The following is a 23,695-nucleotide window of genomic DNA, read 5'->3' as shown; positions in this document are numbered from 1 at the left end:
AAACAGTATTAAGCTTATTTAGTTTAATTCCTTCTCTGTGTTGCATTTTAATTTACATCTCTCTTGCTGCTAGCATGGAATACCATGCCATAGACATGTAGAGTAAGCATGAGTTTATGTCTTTCATATCTTAGGAATGTTTGAAAGAGGTTAATTTGAGACTATATTGATAGAGGACTGTATTGATAGTCACAAATTGGACAGTGGACAACAATGCTAGCTGTATTACTGCTCACAGTAAATAGGTGTAATATGTTGCAGATCAGCTGTTGAAACAGTGTCTGCATGAGTGTATATACAGAGATATATTTTAAAAGAAGAGTTAGTATGTTTTCAGTCTTTTTCTTTACTATTTTTATGCTGTTGTGCTTTAAAAGAAAAGCAGGAAATACTAAATACAAAATTAATATACTTTAACATTTTATTGGGTTTGCAGGTTTGAGATTTTTTTTAAATGTTGGGTAAGTGTTTTGGATTTTTTAGGGAGAAAATGTCAGTGAATGCAAATCTTTAAAAGACTTGATACATATTTTTGACTTTTATTGTAACTTGTAAAAACATCTTTTTAATATTCTTCATAGAATATAAATGTATTACATTTCAGGGTTCACTATGCTGGATTCAATGTAACAAGGCCAGAGGGAGATTTAGGCAAGTACAAATCCATTCCTCATCATCACAGAGGTGAAGTCCAGTTTTTAGGACGGTAAGAAAACAGAACTGTTCAAATACTCTAGCTCAAGATAAAAGATTTTTTTCTTACACATCCACAGATCTTCCACATGTACAAATCAGCAGTCGATGTTTATTAATGTTGTTCCCTCTTTAGTGTTAAAACTTGTATTTTCCTAAATATGTTATGTTTGATGGCCAGATGTTTCTTGTTTGACTGTGAGAAACTAAGCTTGTGTCTCAGAATGTTATTGTCATAATATTTGATGCAGAATGTTAAGGTTCCTTAATACTTCGGATCTTAGTGCTGACAGCATTCCTAAAGCTGGTTAAGTTGGATATTTTACAGAAGGAAGCAGTACAGGTAGAAGCAATGATTTTTGTGTGAAAACAGGCTTTAAAAGTGCTCAAGGACTGATTTCTTCCATTGTATTTTATTCTTCACTGAGATACAGGTCTCATTTCCTTTATTTTCTTTGGAGATTCATTTCTCTTCCTACGAAGCTGCAAAACGTTTTAACTGGCCCATAGGTTCTGACTGCCCTAGACTGAAATAGCACCCACAATGCAGCAGATGAGCTATACCTAAAAATTAGCATGTGAAATGCAAAATAAAGGGGTTTATGGTATGTGTTTTCAGATGTTTAGAAATACTGTTCAATTCAATTATCAATGGTTGTCTATTTCTGAGAACATCTTCGTTTGCAGCTTTATTCATGATTTTTAAATAGCCATGTACAGTACACATGACTAAATATGTGATATTAAACTTTTAAAATGTATCTCATTAATCTTGGGGAGGGGAACTGGGTTTTCAATAACCTCAAATTCAGATGTTTGCAGATGCAGGAGCCTTAAGAATGAAATTGAAAACAATGCAGACATTTAAACGTATAATCACAAACAAGGAAGTTTTATAAATCTTCTTTGAGCTTTGTAACCAAAGAACATGAAATTGAAAAAATCGTTTGAGTTTGGGACCATAAATAGTACATGTATGAAATGCTGCCTTTGTCAGTTATTCTTAGTGTTAGGTTATTGTTCTTAGGTTATGTGAACATCTAAGTGTATTAAAAAAAGCAGAAAGTGGTTTGCTTTTAAAGCTCAGGTAGGTAATTTGGTGATTTCAAGGTGCTGATATGTAGTTTTAAAATTGAAAATGTATTTTAAAATGAACTATTCCAGTATCACGTCTAACATCAATTGAATTATTTCTTGCAAATCTTTCTCACATTTTCTTCTTCCAACTCCCTCTGCAGATACAAACTTCTGAGGTATTCCAGAGAACGTCAGTATATTGATGGATTGAACAATTTAATATATACTCCTAAAATACTTGTCAGTAGATTGTATAAAAATATAACTGTTAATCTCATACCAGAACTTGCTCCTGTTAGAGACTATTGATGGAGGTGGAATGACAAGCTATCCTAGCAGAAGAAGCTTTTAACACTGGAAGCTACTAATAGACACTGTAAAACAGGACAAACCGAAAACTATAAACAGGAGCGCAGAATTAGAGATTTTTGACCATTTGATAATGCATTTGGGATGAGAAGTTAAGTGATTGTATATACCATGCATTTTGTTCTGAAAGAAAAGCCAGCAGCTACCACTCAGATGTTTACAGCATGATACTACTGTTCAAGCCTTCATTCTTCATATTCTTTATCTTAACAACTCAACTAAGAAAACTGCAGAAAACGGACTTGAAGCTTCTGTGGAAGTAGGGACAGAGGCCTTGGCTTCCACTTTTTTTTATACTAAACTGCCCCTCCCTCCTATTTAAATGAATGTTTCTGTTTCTTTTTAAAATGTGTCTTGTAAATATGTGATGTAAATTAATGTGTGTACATTGCTTTTAAATTGCTCAGTATATTATGCTTTGGTATGTTATTTGAGTGTGTTCTCATTTGAATTCTATACAAATGTTTTTATTAGCATGAAAGGACAAGTATAAAATGTAAGTATGCTTAAAAAAAAAAGGTTATACCTTATGTGAAATGAAGGAAATAGCAATTGTTGGCCAGCTATGACTGTAAACTGTTATACTAGTTTTGAGCTCTGGGCCTCCTGCATATCTATATAGAAAAACCAATTTCATATATGAATTTGGTAGAAAGAAAGCTTTTAATTTTATTTATTGCCAGCACAATTGTATTATCTCCTGCCTGCCATCTAAATCCTGTTTATATGCATATTGCATGTGTATTACGGAAAATCTTGCAGTTGTTGCGTATTTTGATCTGCAGGAACTCTGTTTCCAAGTGTGCCACTGGTGTCAATGTCAGGGATCTTAATGCCTAAAACAATGTGTCTGGGTGCATAGTCTTTTGGTATTGTTCTTTTAAAAAAAATCCTAGTAAACAGCACTTTTATTACTTCAAAATCAGAAGAGCCAAAAATGTGTCTTTACTGGAAGAGTATTAAAGTTAGATTTTTTTTTAATGAAAATAATAAAATATAGTTCTAATATTTCTAATGCTCGCAGTATGGGATTTTGGTCAAAATGTCCCACTGGTGATGGTGATGGCGATGGCATAAACAGAACTGAAAGCAGGCCAATCCCAAGTGCTTTTTAAAATTCCACTCCTGATATATTAATCAATATAGCTATTTAAGGGCCTGTTCTGGTAGAGTGCTGAGTGCTTCTATGATGCACTAAGCATCCTCAAGTCAATGACTTTCAATGAGATTGAGGTTGTGCAGTCCCCCTAAGGACTGGCCCTGTCTGTTTCTCTATTTTTGTGATCTTATATGTATGAGTAACAAGCCTCTTTCCTTGGCTTATAATGAGAAACGTATCTCCTTATTTTCTGTTTGTAATTGTTTGCTTGTAATGTTGTGCCACCTAAAAGTATTCCAGTGATAAGCATTCTTATATTTTCCTAATTTTTTTTTACGTCCGTTGTTAATACAAAGGAAAAGTACTGGATCAGTTATTTTCTGTGTTAATGCAACAATGTTGACCAAGATCTACTAAATTGTTTTGTTTGTCACAGTTACTCAACTCTTTAGGAACCAAAGACTGACTTCTGCTCCCATGAAGAATGGAAAGCAGTATGTAATAAGGGTTGTTTATCCGTGGAGTGTTCTGTAAGAGTGTTGACAAAGAATACTAACTTTAACTCGTTACTGTGTGTTGGTTTCCTGAATTGCTGCCACAGATGATGTGGTGCTTTGTGTATTTGAGTTTGTTTGCCATGAACACCTTTCATTTCTTTGATGTCCCAGCAGCAAATTTTGCCCTTAGCCATTCCTCGGTAAAGTTATAAACTTAGTTGTAGGCATCCCAAATATTTAGTAGAATTGTAGTGATTTCATTTAAGTAGTTGACAACAATAGTAGGGCATATTTTAAACCTTTAAAATCTACTGGTTAATCTAATATGCTTTAGGAGTGCTGTAATGCAATGAAAATAACAAAAAGCAAGTGTAAAGTGAACAAAATATCCTTCAAAAGCATGCTTAAGTGGTTTGATCACCTACTGATATATTTTTCCATAACTGAGTGTATAGAATATCCTGAAGCATATGGATAAAGGAGAGATAATTATTACACTGTATAAACAACTATATCTTCAAAATAAAGTTAGTCTAATTTCATAGCAGGCTAATACAATTCTTTAAGAACTGTTGAATAAATTCTTAAATCCCTGATGTAATTTTGAAGTGATTCCTGGTTTTCAGCACAAGTTCACCTACAATTTAACACCTATGATTGTGAGACATCTTTTGATACCGTAGGTCTGCACTGTTTCCTGAAGCATGCTTTTGTGCCCATTTGTTAGGCATTCCGTGAAATTTAATGTGCAATTTAAAACATTCTGATACATATATACATATATTTCATACATATATACATGCATATATTATACATATATTGTGACTGAAATAGTATAACTTTACAGCTCTAAGTGATAAGTCATGTATGGTCTTAAAAAAACAAAGTGACTTAAAACAGTATGTGAATGAATTATGACATATAGCTGAATTCTTAAAGTTTACATTTTGGTGCCCCAAAGTGATGGATGTTAATTTCCTCATTGTTAACCAACACTCTTCTCTAAATACCTTTTATCCCTTTGTTGGGAAGTTCTAAAAGTTACCATCTTAAATTACATCAAAATAGAGTTTGTATACTACCTGCTTGAACTCAGTACTATTCTGTAGTGAATTTTAACATAGACAGTGCCTTCAATCAAAATAAATGCGATGCAGATCTAAGAGTTGTGCACATTCCTTTTGGTATTTTCATATTTCTTGTAAAATGTTGAGAAAAGTCAATCATATTGGCTTTTGTATTGCTGACAGAGCAAATTAAGGATGTCTTCAAGGAGTGAATGTGGAGGAAGAAGAAAGAGGGAGTACTTTACAAGATTCTGAAGGTCTTGCAGATTGACAAGTAATTACAGAAATTTTGACACTGGACTCTGGTTGATATGCTAACAAACTCTTAAGCCCAATTGCTGTATTTCAAAGTTAAGTAGGAGAATATAAAATGTAGAATACAAAATCCATTTTCCTATAAACAATATATTGAGAAGCAAGTGCAAAATGTCATTTTTGTTGGATCTTGCCAGTCTATTTTTCTATTGTTATGTTTACTGATGGCTGCGTTGTAGTGGGTTACTAATGATCCAGTTATGTAAAAATACTAAAAGCATCCATCGCATTGCAAGAGAAAGTGTACTTAAGATAATTTTATTTGTAGAGGTATGTAAAATAGGCTTAATGAAAAATGCACTGAAACAAACGCTGGGAATTTCCTGTGTACTACCATAGTTTTTGGGTTTTTGTTGTTCATTAAAATGTTTGTACTTTTTTATCATTGTCTTTTATGAAATACAATGTTCTAAAGATTGTGTTGGTTTGTTTATTCTGAGGTTCTGTGGAGAACATCATCTTCCTTGTTTATAGACAAAATGCTCATTTTTCTAGGGCTCAGTTTCTCAAAGTAACAACAAAAGAATGGATACTTGACCAGCAAATACATCAGGTTAGGCTGTGATGGGATCAAGCCTTGGGCTAACAAATCATTTTCCCTTTATTGGTGTTTATATGCTTTCCGATTTTGGTTTTACTAGGCTGAATGACTCAATGTTTTTGCACACTTTTCCAAGGTAGGGTTGCTAGTCTATTGAATCCCCTGATGGCTCTTCTCTACTTATTTCTGTTTAGGAGTAATCTTCCTTATATATGGACTGCAATATGGGGAATAGAAGGATTTATCTGTATATTTCTCCTGGCTTTAAATAGGGAACTGGTTTTCTCAAAATAATCAGTTATCCTTCTTATTTTTATTTGTATCTTACAGCTATTACAAAAATTTCTGATGGCTAGAGGTATGCAAGTAATTTTGGGGAGTACTTCAACTGGGGACAAAGATCTTTGCAGAATTTTATGAAAATACATGGATAAACTTCAAGTATATTTGACGGATATACTTTTCTGCAGGTATGTGTAGCATCCTTAAATGCTATTCTACCTTGCTGTCATCTTTTAAGGTGCTTTTGCTTCTAGATCTTAAAAATCAAAATTGAGAGGCAGGTTTATCAGGTGATTAGGGTGGGGCTTTGGGTAGTAGTCCCATAGGACTTCATGTGTTGTGGACTTCACTAATAACATGTAGATGATAGTAAATTGCAATCCAACACTTATGTGCTTTTCACAAGGCACCTTTCAGATATATTTTGTTCACTTCCTTTGCAAGAAGGACTGTAGTTTTATTAACTTCATGGAAGACTGGTTTATTCTCAGAATCTCAGTAGTGGACTTTTTATGCATTTTTTTCTAAGCTTAGTGTTCCAAACCTTAAACTTTTATTGGAGAGCAGTACTTGCAGACCACAGAAATACTTTTATTCAGAAGAGTATTTGAAAACAAAGTCGATACATATTCTTCCTAAAGTTGACAAAGTGAATAAAAAGCTTGACTGTTAGTGATTTACTATGAAATCTAAAGCTGTTGATGCAGTCAGAAACTAATTGTCATTTATGGAAATTTTAACTTACACATATGAATTTTCATGCTTAAATGTCAGCTTCTATTCCACTGGTTCACTAACTACTGCTGAAGTTGAGTAAGAAAAGGGACTGAGGAAAACAGCAATGGAGTAATGTCGATAACCAGCATCATTAGCTGAGAACACCACCTGGAAGAAAAAAAAAGTAAAAGACAAATGAGAAGTGATCTGTAGATAGGAGCCTAGATGGAACTATTTGGATCATTTTATGTAACCTTCCATGAAACTTTTAAATATCTTCTCTTGTGATGATCTGTGACTGTCTGTCACAGTTTTTTCTACTGGTTAAATACCCCTTGTTAAAAAGCATACATGTCACATTATTTAAAATGTTATCAAATATATTTATTACCCAAATTAGACCTTCCTTGTTTGGTACTCATAACTGACAATCTTCCTTATTGAAGATCTACCTTGAACCCCATTGATTGTCTTTATTGAAAAGAAAAAATATTTGAATATTTTTATTGCTCTTAAGAAGTCCTGGACTTTGAGGAACAGAATTAAACACAGCGGTATGGTAACTATCATCAGGACAAAATATGAAGCATTATTTCTTCAAGAGCAGTATTTCTTCAATACTACTTGCATATCTAGTAGAGAGAACTGCATTAGTCCTTTGGCCACAATGTGATGGTGACCTTACATATAAATGATTTACAACAGCCTTTTTAACTTCTTCCCTCATCAGCTCGTGTCTGTCCTTCGATTTCTTCTTCTACATATCAGATTATTTTGTGTTACAAGATGACGGGTGTCAACTTTTAAAATAGAGTTTAATAACATTCTGTGATGCATAGCATGTGCTCATTTCAACATTAATAAAAAATATGCATATGGAACAACTAGTAAACTGAGCAAAATGTGATCCCTACTGAGGCTTATTTTTAAGAAAGACTGATCTTGCACTCTGGATTAAACTCGTGTCATCTCATCCATTTCAGGGATGCAGAATCAAAATTTAACCCAGGTATTTGGGACTTTTTCTCCAAGGAGATGAGGAACGGCTATTTGAGCAGCAGTTGCAAATTGTACAGCTGATGATGCTCACTGATCTTTCACAGTCCAGGAAGCTATTAATACAGGACTGCTGCTGCTACTGAGAAGTCAGACTGGAGGGGAAGGAGACAGCCCCAAGGAGTCCCCAGCCCTTCAGCTGGCCTCACTTGGTACCTGGTTTGGACAACCTTCTTCTAACCGGTTTATCTGTCCCATGCAAACTAAAAAGGCTTGATACACAGTTTTTCCCCCTGTTGTAAACTGAGGATACAAGCATCCAGAGGACAGTTTATACTTTATTATCTTGTAAATTCTGCAGCTGTAAATAATACTGAATACAAATTGGAAAAATATTCCTTTTCCCAAGCGACTTAACAGAGTACTCCACCTGTTGTTCTCCCTCAGGTGTCTAGAAATAGTCACAGAAAGAATCCCAGGCCTAAGTAGAGGTAGAAGGATGGAAAACCTCTTCATAATGTATAAGATCTTAGTTTATTGGGAGTTATGGGGAAGCTAGTAACTAGGTTCACTTATTAGTACATGGATACAAAGGTTTCAATTAGTAATTGAAGGCTAGATATATAAAGTATCCTTACTCTTTGTAACAGGAGTACAGGAGAAATGAATACTTACATCAGCGTGGTGATGGAAAGGATTCAAGCCAAGTCTCTTCCAGTAAGAGGCTGTGTCAAGCTCGATTTTGTATACCCCTGCTGAAAATTGTTCTTTAGTTGTGAGCTCATGGAGCTCTCCGTTGTCATTGGTTTGTCTGTGTGATGGCAGAAGAATGCGCTTTTATATTTTGGTTAAAAGCCTGAGAAAAGTGTGGTTCTTAGTAATTGAATGAGTGATGTTGTGTAGCTTAAATAATGTGATGAATACTTCTGTTGATCTGGAATGGCTTACGTCCATCTGTATTATGGATGTTTCAGAGCTTATCTTGACATTTGCTCCTTCCACAGTTGCCACAGCAGATGGCTGCCTGCCATGTCACTACTCTGCATGGTTTGGGGGTGAGCCAAAAGCTGGCATTATTGTTCATAGACTCTTGGCAGAGTCTTGGAGTTAATTAGATGAACCCACTCAGAGGGGAGAACTTCACTACTGTAACCAATATGGAAACTATGATGTGCTTACTGTGTAAGTAGGGTCAATTCTCTTGATTTTTCCATAGTTTTCTTTCTTATTTAAATATATGGGGTTGGTCTGTCAGTATGAACATGTTTTAGAGTTGACTGTTTAAAATTTGATTTCTGCTGTTTGAAATAACTGCAAATTGGCCAACAGTGTAGCTTATGGAATTTCCAATTGTCTGTATTGACCAGTTGGTTTTCCATCCTCAACAGACAGATGGTTTTGTTTGATTTGAAGATGCTGTCAGTGCTATCTGAGGCAATAGTACTGGCTTGAAATTGTACGTCTTTGAACACAACCAGTTTAGGGCTCCAGAACAATTTAGGACTGACTCTCAAACCTGTGTCTTGATTGCAACCTGTTTCTGTGAAATGTTATGTAATACTAGGTTTTTGATTGAGGAGGTTATTGGCAGAACCCAATGCTAATACTGCCTGTTTGTACTAGTTACAAATCACTGTTTTGTATTCAAGCTGACAAATCTTTTTCTGAACATGCTTTATTCAAACAGCATTCAGAGAAAGTGTTTTTCATTGTCCAGTGCACTACTTGGGATTCATGCTTTAATATATCTTAGAACTATGAAGTTTCAGAACACCATTTGTACCTTACACTCTGGAGTTGTCACATTTTTTTTTATCCATTCACATATCTTTTTTTCTATGTTTTCTAGATTGATCACTGCTACATAACTGTTCATTTTTCTAATAAGCTTTCTCAGCCAAAACCAAAGATATCTAAGCGCAAGGTGTTATTTCAGAATCTCTTGCTAACATTCCATTATTTACAAATTAACGAGGCTGGAGAGGTTGACTTAGTATTAGCACAGCTTCTGCATACCTCATCTAAAGGTTACTTTGTTTCAAATTTTGTGTTTTGAAGACTTCAGTCAACATCCAGCTGTTCAGCCAAATATCTTTATATGAAGCCTCTAAACTCAGGTTTGAAGGTAAACTGAACACCCTCTTAATTGAAAATGTAAAACATTTCCAGTGACAGAATATGTGTGAAGCTATCTTCTGACTTCAGAGGTGGGAGGCAATTTTAAGTAGGACAGTGTGAATAAATTGTTCTTTCCCACCTTGTACAAATATGCGTGACCTTCATGGTAGCTATATTATTTGAGGACATATGTAAGAGCACTGTTGCTTCTGCCAGCCCACTGTCATGGACTGTACAGAAAGTCATCTGAGTCTGAGATCCCACTAACGAAATCGTGCATTTTTTGTCAGCTTTAGCCCTTATGAGCCCTGTCTCACTTTTTTAGGTAGAATAGACTCTTAATGGACTTGGAAAGGTCTTAGGTGAAACTGCAACTATTTAAAAGAGGTAAGTATGGAAGTGGGTTGTTGCTTGTTGAATAAAGACTGTCCATTCTGTACCTCATAAGAATCTTTTCAGTTTCACTTAAGATTATACTTTAAGTAAAAGTTGCTTTTGAGATTTTGGATTATTCATGGACACTAAAATTGAGGGCAATTTAAAAACAAAAGTAATTACATTTAAAATTCTACAATTATGTATTTTTTTTCAAAGATGTGGCAACATATAAATATCTGGGAGATTCTTTTTCTTATTATAGATGTAGTTAATTCTCTGAGGGGGGAGGAGGTGAGAAAGCTTTATCCCAAGATTTTTTCCTCTTGGCTAGTTCCTGTTTCTTGAAGCAAAGAAGGCTGTGAAATATCATGTGATATATGTTCAAAACAGTGGTGTGTTCTCTTTTTGAAACAAAAACCCACTTAGAAAGAAGGGAAATGGCTCATAAAGATAGGATTCTCAACTGCAGTCTTAGTTGCAAATGAACTAAGAGTCTTCCTGATTTTTCTGATAACAATGCAGCAGTTCATTGCTGAGTTACTTAAATGTAATGTAATCCTTTGTAATGAAATTGAAGAGAAGTGATGATTGAATTAAAGGATAGTTTTAAAATACTTACTTGTGCTCACTATAAAACATAAAACCATTTTCATAGTTGAAATTGTAGTACAGTTAAAAGACTGTGCTGCAGATTCATTCAATAATATGTTATCTTTCCTCTGAGTAAAAAGACTTGTTAAGAGAAACTGATTTTTCAGCTATTTGTCCTCTTCCAATTGCCTTTTCCTTCTTTTACTCATTATTTTGGTATGACTTACTTTGAACTTAACAGTTCCCAAGATCCATCTGCAGCTTCTTTATATAACTTAACTGGAACATTTGGAGCTGGACTTCCTTGGACTGAATCCAGAATTTTTATAGAAACGGGGTTCTTGGAGTCAGCAGAGTCCTTTGGATAGGAAGAGAGAATTTTTATGTTGTAGGAAAGTTAAGTCATGGTGCATAATAAAGCAGTAAGGAGTTTTACTCTTTAGATCTACAGAATATACCATATTTTCCTCAAGAAGATCACTATGTACTGCCTGTATGTCCTAGTTCCTCAGACCCCCTTTCTGGAATGCAGAAGCCCTTCACTAATGTTTCTTTTGAGGCATTGACGAAGGGAGCTCTTTAGTGCCAACACCTATTTTCCTGGCTTTTACACCCTGGGAGCTCCATGAAAGTCTGCTTTCTCACAAAGATTGCTCAGCTATTCATCTTCCCAAAGATTAGAGCTTGAGAGGAAGAATAAATAGGGGGAGAAAGAGACACAAGGAGAATTTCAGGCCGAAGCATCTGCCTCTGTCTTGCTTTGCTGGAATATATGAGCCTTCTGGAAGCAGGATCCTGGATTTGGTGCTGTTCTTTGTTTACATTAGTGAGTGCTGAGATCCCTTCTTGTTTGCATGGGATAGAACTCTAGTGGGTAAAGCAGAGAAGGCATTCCTCCAGCATGGATCACGCAACAGGAAACAAAATCCCTCACAAGACCAATTTTTTCATTCTGTTATAAGGGCTAGTAGTTCCTTTTTACAGACCCAAGGCTGTAAGGTGAATTTTTTTTTTTTTTTTCCTTTCTGACCTTACCATTGTTTTTCAAGTGCTCAATGAGTCTAATGACAAGTGCTGTTTCTCTAACTAGAAAGCCCTCTCACTAATCACTAGAAAAGTAGAAGGACCAGAAAAGGAGCAGCAAAAGAGAGCTAGAGTCAATACATAACCATAAAATCAAAAGTAATTGCAATGAAATGGAGTATTCTATTTGTCACTTATATTAAAGTTTTGAGTGGTTGGTTTTCTCTTTAAAAAAAAAAAAAAAGCAACTGGGACTACATCAGTATGAGAGACCTCAATCCAGAGAAACTTACCGGTGGTGCAGCTTCGGAGAGCAATGCCAGGCCAGCTAAGGAAACAAGAAATACAGAACGAAAAGCCATTTTGCCTGCCACTGGAAAGTCTCAGCTGTCAGCAAGTAGAAACTGGTGGAATCTGTGATTTTTATATCAAGGCCTCTTCACTGAGGCTACTTACCAAAAAACCCATACGACTTTCAGCATGCCAGTTCATTCTGTTTACTTAGTAAACAGTGAGAAAATAAGTAACTCATACAAACATGAACCTTGCCTGCAAAAATAAATCTCTCATATCATTGCCTGTGGAAATGTTGTTAATATTGCCAATATTTTCTTGGAAACAGTTTCTCTTCTGTTTTTCACCTTGTTGAGGAATAGTGCTTTATAGATATCATAGTTGAGAGAACTAGAAATTTGTCATCAACTTGGAAATTTCTGTTTCAGTGACAATTTCTTTGTGACGGAGGCTTGTCTTAATTGACTAGCCCATGTTTATATATTAAGGGATTTCTCTCTGTGGTGGCCTTCCTCCCACCTCTGATAAAAGGTCAGTGGAAAACGTGTGGGCTATCTAGTTATTGTTTGCATTCCCCTGGAGGAAAATGTAAGTTGGTTTTGTTTTCCAGCATGATAACCAGATACCTACATACCCATTTCTGATGCACAGTTAAGCAATATCTTAAGTCCTATCACTTGTCCCTTAGATTCAGTACAAGTTCAGGACTTACCCTGTTCAACTGCAAGTCAACTCCCCCTAGAAGCATCTGTTTCATTTCAGGGAAATGTTACTCCTGGCAATTAAACTATGTCTTTCTGGTCTTTGGCTAAACACAAGTACATCCACTCTCTTACTGGATTTCATAGAATCATGGAATGGACCTCTAGAGATCATCTAGTCCAACCCCCCCCTGCAGAAACAGGTTCACCTAGATCAGGTTGCACAGGAACGTGTCCAGGTGGGTGTCCTGTAATCAAATGAGTGACTATGTATAGAGAAGTTTTTAGGTTTGTTTTTTCTTTTTAGTGACTACATTTGTGTCAACAAATTTTTGTTCTACTTTGATGGCTGGGCACAACCCACTGCAAATCAAACCTACTGGTTTTCAAGCTCCAGGAGTAGCAGGATGCCATGACATCTCCATGCTTTAAGATGGGTGCTGTTTTGAAACTATTGGCACTGTTTACAACAATTGTGTAACTACTGAAGTGTCCAGAAATCATAACCAAATAGCGAAACTTTAAAGGCAAGCTTTTGTAACTTGTGAATTCACTTGGTATGCAGTCATCCTAGCAGGCTTGGGATGTAGAGATAAACTCCAAGGTCAGTGGCAGATGAGTGTTGATGATTTGTGAAAGGCATGGTTTCAGTACCTATCTCTGCAGTTTCTCTAATCCTGTTAAGAAAATCCAATTCCACTGCTTGAGGATATTTTAAATGCAACAAGCTATTAGTCCACAGGAATCCCTGCAAAAGAGCTCAAAGTACTTGGACAGTTTTTCAACAACAATGTTTGAATCAGCTTACCTTTTCCTGTTTCTAAAAATAGAAAGAGACTGTTAAGGTGATGCTTCTATGTTAGGACTTTTTTTTTAAATGATGGCTAGAGATTTGACTTATTAAAGATTTAATTGGAATGCACGTGAATGCAGTAGTCAGCTGGGTTAAAGATCAAAGTTGTTTAAAATGTTGCTAATTGCAGTTACTTCTGAACTTCCTAGCTTGATTATCATAGAATCACAGAATGGTAGGCATTCAAAGGGACCTTTAGAGATCATCTTGTCCAACCGCCCTGCAGAAGCAGGTTCACCTAGACCAGGTTGCACAGGACTGCGTGTAGATGGGTCTTGAAGACCTCTGGAGAAAGAGACTCCACAACCTCCCTGGGCAGCCTGTTCCAAACTTTCCTCTTGAAATGACAGTGTTTGGGTTTACCTGAAGTTTTAAGAAAAGGTACACAGATTTTAGCTCTCTCGATATATGTATTTCAACAGCCGTTCTACATTGTTTGTTCTGCTGATAGCTGTTCAGAATTTCTCCTGTTTACTTTGTGACCTACTTGGTAGTGGGCCCATCTCTTCTGCTTGTAAATTAAGTTGCATGTATGACTTTCTTGTTTTTAGTACATGTGTTAGGTCAGATTTAAGGTAATGCAATTCTGTAACTTCCTTATTTTGAGCCAATGCATTTTAAGGGTTTTTTTGAAGACTTTTTTAAGGTAGTGGGGAAAGATAACAGAACCAAATCAAGTGCCACGTCTTTTGCACTTGGACGCAAATCCTAACACCTTAGAACATAATTAGATGTCATCAATAGAATCAAAATTGTTTTAAAGTAGTAACATTTTATTGACTTAAATGAAGTTTGCCAGATTACAAAATGGAAAAAACCCTAACTTAGCAAAAAGTTACACATTAGCAGTAGGAAAAAAATGCTTCTAAAAGCCTATGATAGTTCTAGCAGAGGAGGGTGTTCGTGTAATGACAGTACATGTTTATTCCTGGGGTTCAGTGACAACAGCAGTGGTTGAATAAGAGAAGGGACTGAGGAGAGCGGCAATGGTATAGTGGCGATGACCAGAATCATTAGCAGTGAACACCACCTGGAAAAGAGAAATTTTGTAATCATGATTAGAGCAATGTACATTTGAAACTACCTTATTAAGAATTAGGGAGCATGCTCCATTTCCTCTGTAGAATATTTTGCCAATCCTGATCAATTAATGATTTGCCTTTCTGATAGATAATGCTCCCCATTACTTTGTGGTGCTTGCTGAAGACTGGACTGGGACAAAGGTCCACAAAGAGCCTTAGTTCTGGTGAAACTGTGTGGAGATGCCTACACTTGAGTCAGGCAAACTAGTTTGTGATTTGGAATGGGAGGATGAGGAAGGTATCTCAAGTGACCAATAAGAAAGACAGAGGTCAAATCCCATCTAGTGGACTTAAATACAGCCTCTTTGAAGTGTCCAAGCAAGGTAGGAAGTTGGAGCACACAGCTGCTTTCTTCTTTTCAACAGAGCTGGTCAGTTCTTGCATTAAGAACTGCGTGGCTAGACTTTGCAGAACAAGGAGAGACCTTTGTCCTAAGGTCATTCAAACTTGCCGCTCTCCAAAGTGGACTCTAGAACTTGGGAGTTCCCAAGAAAGTGTAGTCACCTCAGCTAAGTTCCTACTTTCTTTGGCTCTCTTTAGTCTAATATTTGATCTGTTTTCTGAACTGTGATGCAGTTCAGAAAACAAAACTGGAAAGCTCCCTCCTGTGTTCTGGTCATGACAAGGTCTAAGCTGCTGTGTCAAGAGAACTGCAGACTTCAGTTACCTTGTACACAGTCATGGAACTGCCCACTTCTCAGGCTAGTTTGTTGACCTGTAGGTTATTACATCATAGGAAAATTTCAGCAGCCTGTCTGGAACAGTCTCAGCCAGGTGCTTTTAGGCACTTTTTGGAGTGAAGCTCTTCAATAGCCCTGAGCAACTTTCAGACATCTGAATGGTTAGGGAATATTTTTAAGGATTGTTTATTTGACCTGAATGACCCAAGCTGTAACTAAGACTTTTATGGACATGGTCCTCAGTTATATGTTTTAGCCTTCCATAGAGCTTTGTAAATTTGTGGTTTAAAAAGTTCTGCCACCCAACCTGTAGCCACTCCATACTACTTAATTTGGGGAAAGTTAAATTTAATGGCAGATTAAGCCTGAAGAATTTAAACAAATTTTTTTTGGAAGTGTGAAGTAAATTTAGTACAATGGAGCACAACATAAATCAGTGCAGGGCTGAAAACGAAGCGAGGCACAATACGTGATTATATTATCGGCATGCTTATGAAATCTGAGTACCAATGAAACAACCAACTTTTCCTTTCCCACTATGGTTATTTGTTTACATTTTTATGCTTTTTTCCCCCATATTGCATGCTTCAGTACTGAACTTTTTTTTTTTTTTAACATCAAAGATGTCAGAAATCATTGTTCTGGTAATTACAAGTTGTATTACAATTAAGGAATTTTTCAGGTCATAGAGTCATAGAATGGTAGGGTTGGAAGGGAATATGAAGGAAATACTTCTGATTTAAAGAACAGCTTATTTCCCGTAAAACTAGGCTTTCCAAATCCCTAGATTCCTTTAACAACAATTAAAAAAGGACTGTTTTTTTCTGTTTTTTTAAATAATGTATCTCTTTTTTGAACGAAGGTCTCTACTGGACTGAAAACATGAAGAAGCACAGTTCCAGAAGCTGGCTAGTTCCTTTAGCTTAGCCAGCTATATACTGCCTTTATTTGCCCAATATTATGTGGCAGTGAACTGCTTCACTGGATGATGCTGTCCCTTCAGTATTAAAAGTCTGGTTTTGTCCTTTCCAGCTGATGCCACTACACAGTACATAGGCTATTAGATATATTTGCAAATACTTACATCAGCGTATTCATGGAATGGAGAAAGACCAAGTCTCTTCCAGTAGGAGCTGGTGTCAAACTCAACCTTATATATTCCTTCTACAAACTGTTCTTCTGTTGTGAGCTCATGGATCTCCCCATACTCTGTGGTTTTCCTGTAATAGTAAGATAGCTACATAAATATTTTATACTGTCATTTAGATGCTAAGCAGAAATCATTGATGTGAAATACTAAATATCAGAGGTGCTGCACAGCCAAATTCTACACTGAATGACTTCTAATAATCTGAAATAATTCCCTCCTCTCTACGTAGTATTTGTAACCATGTTTCGGAGCCTGTCCTTGCTACCAACTCATCCATATACATTGAAAGTCAAAGCTGACTGGCTTTTTTATTTCTGTTGCTACAGCAGCAATTATAGTTGAGGCCCCTTTTTTAATATCGTATTTAACTTGTACCAGGTGCCCTCTAGAACCAAGTGTTAGTGACTTAGAAAAAGGATTGTAATGATGAAAGGCAAGTCACCAAAGCTCAAATTAAAATTAGCGAAGAGGTTTTAGTGGAAGATTATTTTGTTCTCTAGTTATTGTCACTGAGGCTATAGGTCTTACCCCTGTGCAGTGATGTGAACTTGAGGGTAGTGTCTTGAAAAAACAATTTATCATCACAAGATTTTATTAATTTGAATTATAATGCCTTGGTCAAAGAGCAGGGGCTTCTTATCCAGGGTGCTGTGTAAATGAGCAATAGGAATTTCCAGCTCAGAGATGATGTGCTCGGCTCATAACAAAAAAACCTATGAGTGAATGACATCCAAAAGCAGGAAGAAAATACAGCTGGCATTGACTATTTGAAAAGGGGAAAGCTTTGTGTGACAGCTGTTTAAATATTTGCATACTTAGCTCCTAAACACCATATATCCATTTTTTCCTCCTTTTATTTCTGATTTTTTTAAGCTTTTTTTTTTGTTTCTGCTGAGAATACTTGTTTGATATTTATAGCACTTCATAACCACATTATGTATTTGAAGGAAAATTTAGAAAGCATTGACTTGAAGAACTAGCAGAAGTTTCTCATGTTCTGTCAAGGAATAGCTGACTAGGGAGAAAGCAGGAAAGACTGAGGAGGAGGAGAAGGAGGGGAGAAAGCAGTGCCATGCTGCTTGTCAGACACAGTTCTATTGCAGCTTTTATTTCTTGGCTGCTGCCTCATTCTTCATCTTCTTTGTCATCTTTGTTTAATGATGGTGAATGAAAAAAGTCAGAATGAGAGAGAATTACAGAATGGTAGGAGCTGGAAAGGTTCTCTAGAGATCATCCTGCTAAAGCACATTCGCCTCCATCAGGTCACAGAGAAACATGTTTAAGTGGGTTTGGAAACCTCCGGAAAAGGAGACTGCACAGCCTCCCTGGGCAGCCTGTGCCAGGGCTCCCTCACCCTTACAGAAAAGAAATTTTCACTTGTGTTCAAGTGAACACACTTCCTGTGTTCCAGCTTACATCTGTTGCCCTTTGTCCTATCACTGGACACTGCAGAAGTAAGACTTGCCCCATCCTCTTGGCATCTGCCCTTTAGGTACTTATAAGTGTTGATGAGTTTCCCCCTTAGTCTCTTCTCCAGACTAAACAGCCCCAGGTCCCACAGCCTTTCCTCATAAGAGAGATATTCCAGTCCCCTGATCATCTCAGTAGACCTAGAGCTTCTGCTTAAATTAAGAAGTAACGGAATTGAAAATTGCATGCTAATTTTCAGGTTTTCTTATATTGAAAGCTTAGCACTTTCAAGACTGACAAGTCTCACTGGTCCAATACAAGTGAAATAAACTGTATACAGGGTAGACGAAAGCTGCCAAGAATCCAAATGCTATGAGAGACATGGCCCACAGGCAATTTGTGAAGTGTAAGCATCTGTTTTCTTTTTAATTGTGCTTCTTGACTTAACCTATATTGCCTTAAAGCAAGGCAATAGGTAAAAGGATGAAGAATTCATTGGCAATGAAAACACGAAACAGAATTGCTGAGATCCTACAGAAGTGTTCAGAGTGCAAGTTAGGAATTCACATACACCTGCTTGTAAGTTCAGTACTTTAGACACAAACCAATTCAAAGGAAAAATGGTGTCTACCTCAAAGTCTTTGTTCAGGTAAACAAGTAAGTTTTAGTTTGAGAAAAGAGTGGAGGCAGGATGAATGGTGCTTTCCCAGAGTGGCAAATGTTAACTATCCAGAACAGCTGGGAAACCAGGAACGAGTTCACTTGAAGATTCTCACCCACTACCAGGAATAAATGGCACTTTCTTGACTTTAGTTATTAAGTAGTAGACATTCAATGCAAGTAGTCTCACAAGCAAACCCTGCAGTATTACTGCTGCATTGACAGCCACCAGGACAGCATGGGATTCAGGCAGAGGATGCCCTTGTAGCAAAATGCTACAAGTGATTCCTTCTGAAGAGCACTTGTATTTCTGTTTGAGTGGTGGAATATATACAATGCAGTTACTTGTTCTTAACAGGATGTGGATTGTCAGCAGTTTCTCTAAGATGGACAGTTAAGTTGAAAAAGCTATGCTTTTCCAGCAAAAAAAATTTACAAGCTATGGTTTTAGTTACTATGGCTACAGCCTAGGCTGCAATCTTGAATCTCCTTTTCACTGTCTGGACCTTAGTTGTATATTGTGACCAGGATGAATCTACGCTGTCTGTGCAATGACATTTATGAACTACTGGGACACATACTGCACTGAGACAAGCTCTGCCCTCAGAGGCAGGCTGCTGAAGAAATACCGCAGCATCATGAATTACTATTTTTGGAGTAAAAAAAAAAAGTGATTGGGGAAAACCGCTTGAAATGTGCTGCAGTCTTGGTTCAGTTTGTTTGTTTTTTTGGCATATTTTGTTTTGTTCTTATGATTTATAACCTAGGTTATGGGAGGAACAGCATTTGATGACTACAACTCTGAAACTATGTGATAAGACCTATATTTCCTAAAACATGTGAGGAGTGAGAAGGTCAAAACTAGTCATGGGAGGAAAGCATATAGAACCCAAATCACGTTTCCCATCTCTCTGTGCCCTAAAGCCTTTCTCAGAGTGCATCTCAACCTGTTATCTGTTCCTGCATATATTTGGCTAGACTAATTTTGAAATAAACCTCTGAAAGTCATCTGCTGCTCTGCTAACTTCCTTCTTAGCTTTTAAATACTAATACTGCAAATGTATGAGTTGCTAGGTACATTTGCTTAGTTCCCTAAAATGTATTAGCAAAGAAGTAAAAGCAAACAAAAAAGGGAAAAAAATTCAAAACCCCTTTTAAGACATTTGTATTAAATGTAACTTTTCTATATTCATCTCCTCTAGGTACTGTAGCTTAAAAATATTATTATCCTGAGTGGAGTAGTTATAGATTATGTTCCTTGATGTCACTCAGATTTTCATCTGATTTAACACTGGGAAACTCCTAAAAGGAAAAAAAATTGCAACCACATATGATAAACCCAGTTCAAACAGGTGGCATCAAGTCAAGTCAATAGTATTGCTGAAAGCACACTTGATTAAGATGCAAGTCAAAGGAGATGTCACAATCCTTACTTATAGTAAAAATATGTAGTTTAATGTTCCTCCACTGCCTTCCCACAGCAAAATGCTTCTCACTGTCCTACAGTTAATCTGAATCTCTGTTTTAGAAGAAGTGATTTGAATTTCTCAGGGATGTACTGACCTAAAGTGTCAAAGTTGGCTAAGAACTGTGGGATTTGTTTCCTTGGACAAACTGCAAACTGAACAAGAAAATAGTTATGTCCCAAAACTGATGGCATTCAACTGATACTGCATTTGTCTTGCTCCTCTGTAAATTTTATTTTGTATTATGTTCAGGAGCATTTGATGAAACATTCTAAGTAGTCTGGGTTTCCAAACAAATACGCACTAAGGACAAGACATTATCCTTGTCTCTGCTTTCCTTTAAATCAATATGTTGTTTTCCATGAGGTTTCTCTGTTTGTTAAAGTACATAAATCCATTCTAAGAGTCGTGTGTTACTAGATTAACACACCATTTGGAAGTGGATGTGTTTGTTTCTCCTTCAGTCTCCTAAGCTTTCTTGTTCCTTTTCAGTGGGGAAAAGTGTTTTTTGTTTTTATAAAAAGAAACCCTTCAGCTGGAGAGGAAGGCATCTCTCTCTTTGAGAGTCTCTTTCCCTCTGTTTGTTTATGTTTTTTTTCTGCAGCTTTTATGTAAAATGTGTTATAAAAATCCTAGTAAAGAGACAATTGGATACTCTGGTGGTTCCTGTCCATGATTGTGCTTGACGTGCTTAAATATCGTGCTGTTACTAAAGATTTCTCTTGACTTACTTAAAAATCTGATTCAGTGAGTTGTTACAGTGAAAGTGAAATGCCTGAATATCTCACCTACTTGAATTTTAGTAAACTCTATTCCTCTGAATACAGATAGCAGTATTGCTTGCCCCTCAGTGATGTTTTGAGAATGCTTTCTTGAGTACTAAGGTGTTATTCTAGCAAAAGCCATACAGATATGTAGAAATGACCACAAAGAAATGCTGAGGTTGTGTTTCTGTGTTATGTTTCAGTGGATTTCTTTCAAAACTTTCTAGTCAAGGAGTTTCTTCCAACCAACAAGTTGGTAACACAGGAGAATAATGTGCTTATTACTTGCATGTGTGCAGACAAAGCTTACAGAGAGGATTTTCTGTGTGGCTGCTGCAAATAAAGCTCTATATCCATTGCATGTGAAGACAGTAGGTTAGTGTGAATGACTTATAAAATTTTAGTACATAGGCTTTGCATTTTTTCTTTGTTTTTATAGAAAGGAAAAATTAATTATTAAACCTATTCCCTTACAAGTATAAGATGAGCATCTCAACACATTTTTGCAATTAGCATGTATTTCAGTCATGGGTAAATATGCACTTGAATCTGATAGATTTTAGACAAAAATTCACGTGATTACAAGAATGCTAGTGGGATGTGCTAGAAAACATACTGCTTTTTTTAATCACAGCTCTGTTCCCTTAATTTCTCAACTGTTTGCCTGAGGCACCCTGAAACTTGGTCCATAAGACCATATAACTTACCCGGTAGCAAAGTCCTGCCAGCTTCCATCTGCAGCCTTTTTATAGACTTTCACAGCTACGTTAACTGCAGGACTTCCTCTGACTGCATCCAGCACTTTCACCATGAGAGGGCATTTGGAATCAACAGAGCCATGAGTGACCTTGGAGAAAGCAGGAGAAGTTGTACAGGAGCTGTTCACCAGTCCTGCAAAAACCTTCTTCTAAAGAAAAATGGATTCTTACGGCAGAATTAGCGTTGACTTAAAAGTAAGTTTTTGCCAAGGGATATTTAAAGCTGGTTTGCAAACATCTATTTCTTAAAGCAGAGTATTGTATAGCTTGATACTGATAGCTTTATTACGTACACCCCAACACACACCAGATTGCTTAGTAAATATTTAGAGTTGCACATAGCCCTGGGAAAATCATACGAAGTGTGCCTTTTTTGCTGAAGTCACAATAAGAAAATAGTAAATTTTTGTAAGTGCAGGCAGAGTATGTTAGCCAACAAAGAAATACCAATGACATCCCTAGGGCTGAAAGAGTATTTGTTTCTTAAGCTTCATTATACTATAAGTAATCCTTAGTCATACTTAAAATTACTTTTTTAGTCCTTTAGAGAAGCACTTGCTTGGTGAAGAAGGTAAAACTACCTCTATTGAAAACAGAGGATGTGAGTCACAAACTGACAATATCAGACAGAAATAAAAGGTCACACCTCCTAGATCCCTGACCCTTTCACAAGGTCCTAAAATAGATGGACAAATGGAAAAAAAAAAAATCAAGAATTCTAAAGAAGCTACTTAAAAACTGGTAGTAAAACAATATTCCAGCAAAGCCTAATGGTTACAGAATTTCATTAGTGAGAAGGATGCTAGTCATCTAGAAAATCTAGATTATCGTTCTTGTGATGGTTGAGTTTGAATAAAAGGAGACTCACCAGTGGTGCGGCTTCAGAGGAGAATACCAATGCTGCTAAGAAAATGAAGAGCACAGAGTGAAAGGCCATTCTGTGTGTTCTTAGTGAGCCTTGGTGCCAGCAGCTAGGGGCTGAGAGGATTTGGGATTTTATAGCCAATCCGACAACAAAACAGGCTGCTTATTGGGTGCCCATATGACTCCAAATCTGCTGATTCTGATTATTTGCTTAGTAAACAGTCCAATCCTAGAGTCAGTCCATGAATAGTACTGCCATTGAAGTCAATGGAAGGACTACAGGATCACTAGAGCAAAGAGAATAAGTAATGGACACAAACATGACCCTTGCCTGAGGAGATTAGACTCGTAGAAAACCCTCCACAAAATAATGCAAATGACCTTTGTTTGCCCAGAGATCTTTACCTTGCGCTCAGGTTGTGCATGATACTGCCCCAATGATTTCTCTGCACCTGCTCCATGTTTCTTTCTCAATGTGTTCAGTGCTTTCTGAAGAACAGTTCCCACATACAGATGCAGACTCAGTATATGGGCAATGAAATTTGTTCATTGTTCATTCTGACTCAAGCAGTGGTCCATGCTGGGAGATAGACTCCCAATCAGTTCCCTTGATTGTGCAAAAGGCAAAATGTTTCTTTTCAAAAGCTAATTTAGATAGGATCTGATAACATCTGCCTCTCATCAGAAGTTCCTAAAGAGTCATCTTGCCTGACCTTCAGGTAGATGTTGAAGTTTCCTCTTTGTCACTGGCAAGAGACTTAGAGAGATCTATCCTGTTTCAGAGAACTGAGTCCTCTCTTCCATGTACCCCAGAAGGAGCCAAGGCAACTAACGCAGGGCTGGTAGCTTAACACCTAGCTAACATTCCACTTGCCAAACTCCTATTGTGCTGGAAATGTTGTTATTATTATGCTCTGAAATGTACATTTAGGTAAGAGGTTTTTCAGCCCAGTTTAAACTGTAAAAAGATGTCAGTTAGGAGAGTAAGCATAGTGTAGCTGGGTTTCTCCAACTGTGTCATGTGAAAATTGTCAATGCTGTACCCTGTTCTAGTTGAAAGACAAAGAAACAGCACTATTTAGCTTTTCCTTCCCCTCATGTCCTAAACAACCCTGAATCTACACTTCTGTTCTCAGGAACTGGCATACTTAATTTTTACTGATTTCACAGTATTCTAGCAAAAAGTAATTTTGCCTCTGAACTTGGGTTATGATGAAGGTCGACATTTTCCAGTGGTTTTCATTGCTTCA

At 36.8% G+C, this 23,695-nt stretch overlaps 3 protein-coding genes across 7 annotated transcripts in view; 1 reads left to right on the top strand and 2 right to left on the bottom strand.

Moving 5' to 3' along the window:
* Positions 1-6,063, top strand: part of B4GALT6 (beta-1,4-galactosyltransferase 6) — a 37,467-nt gene extending 31,404 nt beyond the window's left edge. For 3 of the 4 annotated variants that reach the window (XM_061994858.1, XM_061994860.1, XM_061994861.1), the window contains 2 exons: positions 605-706; positions 1,932-5,447. In XM_061994858.1, coding sequence (XP_061850842.1) covers positions 605-706; positions 1,932-2,079 — 250 coding nt within the window. In that variant the 3' untranslated portion in view covers positions 2,080-5,447. Of the gene's footprint in view, positions 1-604; positions 707-1,931; positions 5,448-5,988 lie in introns of those variants that run through there. The other variant, XM_061994859.1, reaches the window with a different exon arrangement.
* Positions 6,064-6,717: 654 nt separating this feature from the next.
* Positions 6,718-12,125, bottom strand: LOC104557426 (transthyretin). 2 transcript variants are annotated; one of them, XM_061995606.1, is made up of 4 exons: positions 12,046-12,125; positions 10,968-11,096; positions 8,329-8,464; positions 6,718-6,825 (listed from the first exon to the last, which is right to left on the bottom strand). In XM_061995606.1, exons 1-4 carry the CDS (start codon positions 12,123-12,125, stop codon positions 6,718-6,720), a joined length of 453 nt encoding a protein of 150 aa, XP_061851590.1. The 2 variants fall into 2 exon arrangements, with proteins under 2 accessions (XP_061851590.1, XP_010199949.1); XM_010201647.2 differs by having other exon boundaries at positions 10,968-11,098; positions 12,057-12,125.
* Positions 12,126-14,533: 2,408 nt separating this feature from the next.
* Positions 14,534-22,518, bottom strand: TTR (transthyretin). Its single transcript, XM_010201648.2, has 4 exons — positions 22,450-22,518; positions 21,531-21,670; positions 16,458-16,593; positions 14,534-14,641 (listed from the first exon to the last, which is right to left on the bottom strand). The coding sequence occupies exons 1-4, from the start codon at positions 22,516-22,518 to the stop codon at positions 14,534-14,536; spliced, it is 453 nt and encodes a 150-aa protein (XP_010199950.1).
* Between the last annotated feature and the right edge of the window lie 1,177 nt (positions 22,519-23,695).

Source organism: Colius striatus, chromosome 4, assembly GCF_028858725.1.
Source record: "Colius striatus isolate bColStr4 chromosome 4, bColStr4.1.hap1, whole genome shotgun sequence".
NCBI classification, from domain to species: Eukaryota; Metazoa; Chordata; class Aves; order Coliiformes; family Coliidae; genus Colius; species Colius striatus.
Note: the sequence above shows the minus strand (reverse complement) of the source record. Positions and strands in the feature narration are given on the sequence as shown.

Excerpts from the sequence above, each read along its gene's own strand:
- LOC104557426 (XM_061995606.1), bottom strand. The coding sequence starts at position 12,125 with ATGGCTTTTCGTTCTGTATTTCTTGTTTCCTTAGCTGGCCTGGCATTG. Across the intron at positions 11,097-12,045 it reads GCACCACCGGTAAGTTTCTC|CTCTGCTGACTCCAAGAACC; the intron begins TGGATTGAGGTC and ends CTATCCAAAGGA. Across the intron at positions 6,826-8,328 it reads CTTTCCATCACCACGCTGAT|GTGGTGTTCTCAGCTAATGA; the intron begins GTAAGTATTCAT and ends TTTTTCTTCCAG.
- TTR (XM_010201648.2), bottom strand. The coding sequence starts at position 22,518 with ATGGCCTTTCACTCTGTGCTCTTCATTTTCTTAGCAGCATTGGTATTC. Across the intron at positions 21,671-22,449 it reads CCTCTGAAGCCGCACCACTG|GTCACTCATGGCTCTGTTGA; the intron begins GTGAGTCTCCTT and ends GCTTTCTCCAAG. Across the intron at positions 14,642-16,457 it reads CATTCCATGAATACGCTGAT|GTGGTGTTCACTGCTAATGA; the intron begins GTAAGTATTTGC and ends TCTCTTTTCCAG.